The sequence below is a fragment of the Mesitornis unicolor genome, unplaced genomic scaffold, assembly GCF_000695765.1.
Source record: "Mesitornis unicolor isolate BGI_N332 unplaced genomic scaffold, ASM69576v1 scaffold19210, whole genome shotgun sequence".
NCBI lineage: Eukaryota > Metazoa > Chordata > Aves > Mesitornithiformes > Mesitornithidae > Mesitornis > Mesitornis unicolor.
Window position 1 is genome coordinate 32,427 of NW_010156453.1, and position 3,625 is coordinate 36,051.

Genomic DNA, 3,625 nt, shown 5'->3' on the forward strand with positions numbered 1-3,625 from the left:
ATACCTGCAACTCCCAGAGAGGGCAACACGGGAAACTAATTTTAAACAAATTTTAAGAAATCATGAACAGTTCTCCATTTCTTAGTTTCAGGTATCTACCTTTGAAAAAGCATCCTCTTTTTCAGCTTTGTTCAAAACAGCAAAGAAATAGCTGAGCATTGGTGCCTGACACAAAACCACTACAATACAAATTACACAAGTCTGTGAAGTGCAATATACACACTTCACATATGAAAAAGAGAATCTGATCTGTACTTTTGGAAAAAATTCCTCCCCTTGCTCCTCTCTGCCCACACGCACTAAGAACAAATCTTTCTGCTACACATACAAGTCAGATTCCTGTTGGAACAAACTGCAGCTAACTGACCAACAGACTACTCAAATTAGCAATTGCCCATTTCACTTCAGCACCTACAACCACTTGGACACATCATACTTGTAGAATTGCACAGTCATAGAATCATTCAGGCTGGAAAAGATCCTTAAGATCAAGTTCAACCATTAACCTAACACTGCCAAGCCCAGCATTAGCCATGCTTAGGGACATGGTTGTCTATGTTTTCCCTGCTGCACTTTAGGTGCAGCAAACACAGGGAATTTTATGACTGCAAAACACAGTCACGAACACATATCTCACCCCAGTCTTTTCTCTTCTGAAGTAAATGGATTTACTCTCTAACCTTACTTCGTAAGGCACATTTTCTAGACCTTTAAATTGCTTTCCTTCTGAAGTCTACTTGGTGTAGGGCCCAAAACCCGGACAGATACAGATTATTCCAGCTCAGGTCTAATGGAAACCAACTAAAACGAAGGTGCTCGTTCACAACTTCTGTGCAAACACTGCACTATAACAACTGGATTGACAATCTCAACTCATGACGGATCACAAACCCAGCAGAAACCTTCGGTTGTTTTGTGAATTATTTCTAGAGCACTCGTGCCTAGTCAGTCATATTCATCCTATAATGAGATCACTGAATAAAACCACAAAGTCTACTGCTTACATTTGTGTTTACATCATCTACTTTCTAATGTTTTATTTCTCCAACTTGTAAAAATCTTTCTGAATTCTATTTCCAGTCTCCAAAATACCTGTAACCTCTCTATTCCATTCAGGAGCACCACCAAGCTAAAAAATTCACTTTTCACGACGCAAAGTGCAAAACCTAAGTTTTAAGACCTACTTTAATTTGGGAACGTGCAATAGGACTGGCAAAGAAGATGTCTCACTTGCTTTATGCCACGCAAAGCAGACCAGAGCTCTAGCTAAAGAACATATTCATCAAGCATCAACTTTGAAGATTAGTCTTCCCTTTCATTGCAAGTGTTTTACAATTAAAAGAAACTCTCTGGTTTTGACGTCAAAAATGACACTTTGGCAACGTGTGTGAAATCCAAGCACTTGCCTTTGCTGCACGCATTAAAATTTCCCTTTCTTGTTCATCTTTACGCTGCTTTTCTATTTGATCAAGTTGTTCAAAGAACTTGAGCTGTGCCCGAACATCACTCGCTTGTTCGTATCTTTCATCATCCTGAAAACAAGCAAATATGTTTCTCATTACAATTCTTAAAAACAAAGCTGTTAGCTTGTACTGTACTGTAAAAGAACATATACATTTAAAGCTCAAATGTTCACTTTGTCCTTTTCAAACAAACGGCAAGTGTATATTTACACCAGTCAAACCAGCCAGAACTCAGAAAAGCATTTTGTTCAATTCATTCATGAATCATCAGATTTTGACTTCTAAACTAATACCATCACAGCTTTAACCTCACAAACATCTTTCACAGAGCTGTGTGGGTTTTTTTTAAATGTTGTTTAGGCATTTGCATCTATTAAGAACACACATCTGTCAGCCAGCAGTCTCTTGAGAATTCAAAGCAGTGCTTTTATCTGCCTATCTGATCGTACAATCACTCAGACTCTAAACATTTGACATAATAAATAAAGGGGAGGGCACAGTTTCTCCGCATTTGTTTTAAAAAACATTTTGTCTATGCAAGCTGAAGAGTTCTAGTCATCCATGTCTATTAATATCTTAATGCAAGATGAATCAAAGAGAATAAACAACCGAACTTCAGAGTGAAGAACACCTGAACTCGTGCATTACAGCCAGCATAGCCCGCTCACTGTGTGCAGTTTTGCCATTTTATTAGTGCAGTTAAACACAGTTACCTTGTAAGAAATATTCTTTTGTTGAGCAGTCTCTGATAATTTTTCCACGAGGTTTTGTAGTCTTTGTTGTGTGGCATGTGATACATAGCTAACTACATCAGGATGGATTTCTGTTATGCCATGTTTTTTACCTATGATCAGGACAGAAGTCAGTTATAAAAAACTGATCTTACAATACAGACTAAGTGCTGTTTCCAAAACAAGGCTTTCAGGTATTTCTCAGACAAGAACGCCATTTCTTGTTTAGTGCACATGAAAATTTACATTAGATTAACAAAACCTACAATCTATTAATAAATGCTGTGTACTACAGTATAGCAAATAATTGAATAATACTTTTTGTTCCACCATCAATTCTAAACTAGCAAGTAAATGTGATAAAAGTGTTGCTGGATTTATTTTTTAAAAAAACAATTGTCATTATTTTTGTTACACCTTATCAGTTTATACAGTCAGAATTATAACCACGTTCAGTAATTCTGATGTTAAATCGCCACCATTTCAGAAGGCAACTCTATATGTTTGCTATCCCTTAACACCACTCTACTTTCATAAGCTGAATGATTGCCCACAAGCATCGGAATACACAAAATGTAATGATGCCAGCAACTTTAAACTATTCAAATGAATTTCTAAGGAAAATGCCTTCAACTAAACCTAAGACTAGTAAAATTTGGTTATTAAAGTTCAAGCAAAATCAACATACCTATTTCTAATATCCTTCTTTGTAAAGGTGCCGGGAAAAGGAAGGTTTCGTCTTTACAGGACCTCGTTAACGTGCCCACAAGCTCAGAGTTTGTTGCCAATATCCGAGCACTTTCTTCTGACAGGTTGACTCCAGCCATTGATGCAACGTCATTAATGTCATCATCATCCCTTCAGAATTATAATTGTAACATTTAGTGCATTTAGTACACACACTGCCACAATACCACAGTTGCATACAACGAATTCCACAGCAAACCTGAATACTTCATTGCATTTCTGCACTTTATTTGCTTTTATTATATGATAACATAAAACTAACATAATTCAGCTCTTAAGAGCACTAAAAGGATTTCTGCTTTTTTGTAGCTCCTCTCTTACGTAAATGTTTCAACACCTCAAGAAACAAGAGAGCAGACACATCACTACCACAACATAACAATAAACTGCCCTCGTCACTGTAAGACGGGCAGCACTTCCAGATAACCCAAGCAGAGTCAGAGCAGTGAAGGAATTGATTCTATTTACTTATCCAGGCAGGAATTGTTTGTGAGGTTTGATATTTATCCTTAGTGCCAGCTAAATGCTAAAAACCTGTCTGGCACAAGTATGACCACAGCTGTTTGTTAAAGTCTGTATTAAAGCAGTAAACCTGCCCACAGAAAATCCAGCCCTCGTTCCTGAGTTTACTCAGCCTGATTCAGCACCATTGCAGTACACAGAAAGGTTCCCACTAGGTTCAGC

At 37.5% G+C, this 3,625-nt stretch overlaps 1 protein-coding gene across 1 annotated transcript in view; it reads right to left on the reverse strand.

Annotated features, from left to right (window-relative positions):
• Window positions 1–3,625, reverse strand: part of LOC104547254 (transcription initiation factor TFIID subunit 4-like) — a 38,612-nt gene that overhangs the window by 5,669 nt on the left and 29,318 nt on the right. The window contains exons 11-13 of the mRNA XM_010192903.1: window positions 2,883–3,052; window positions 2,177–2,307; window positions 1,407–1,532 (exon numbers count right to left, since the gene is read on the reverse strand). Coding sequence (XP_010191205.1) covers window positions 1,407–1,532; window positions 2,177–2,307; window positions 2,883–3,052 — 427 coding nt within the window. The remainder of the gene's footprint in view (window positions 1–1,406; window positions 1,533–2,176; window positions 2,308–2,882; window positions 3,053–3,625) is intronic.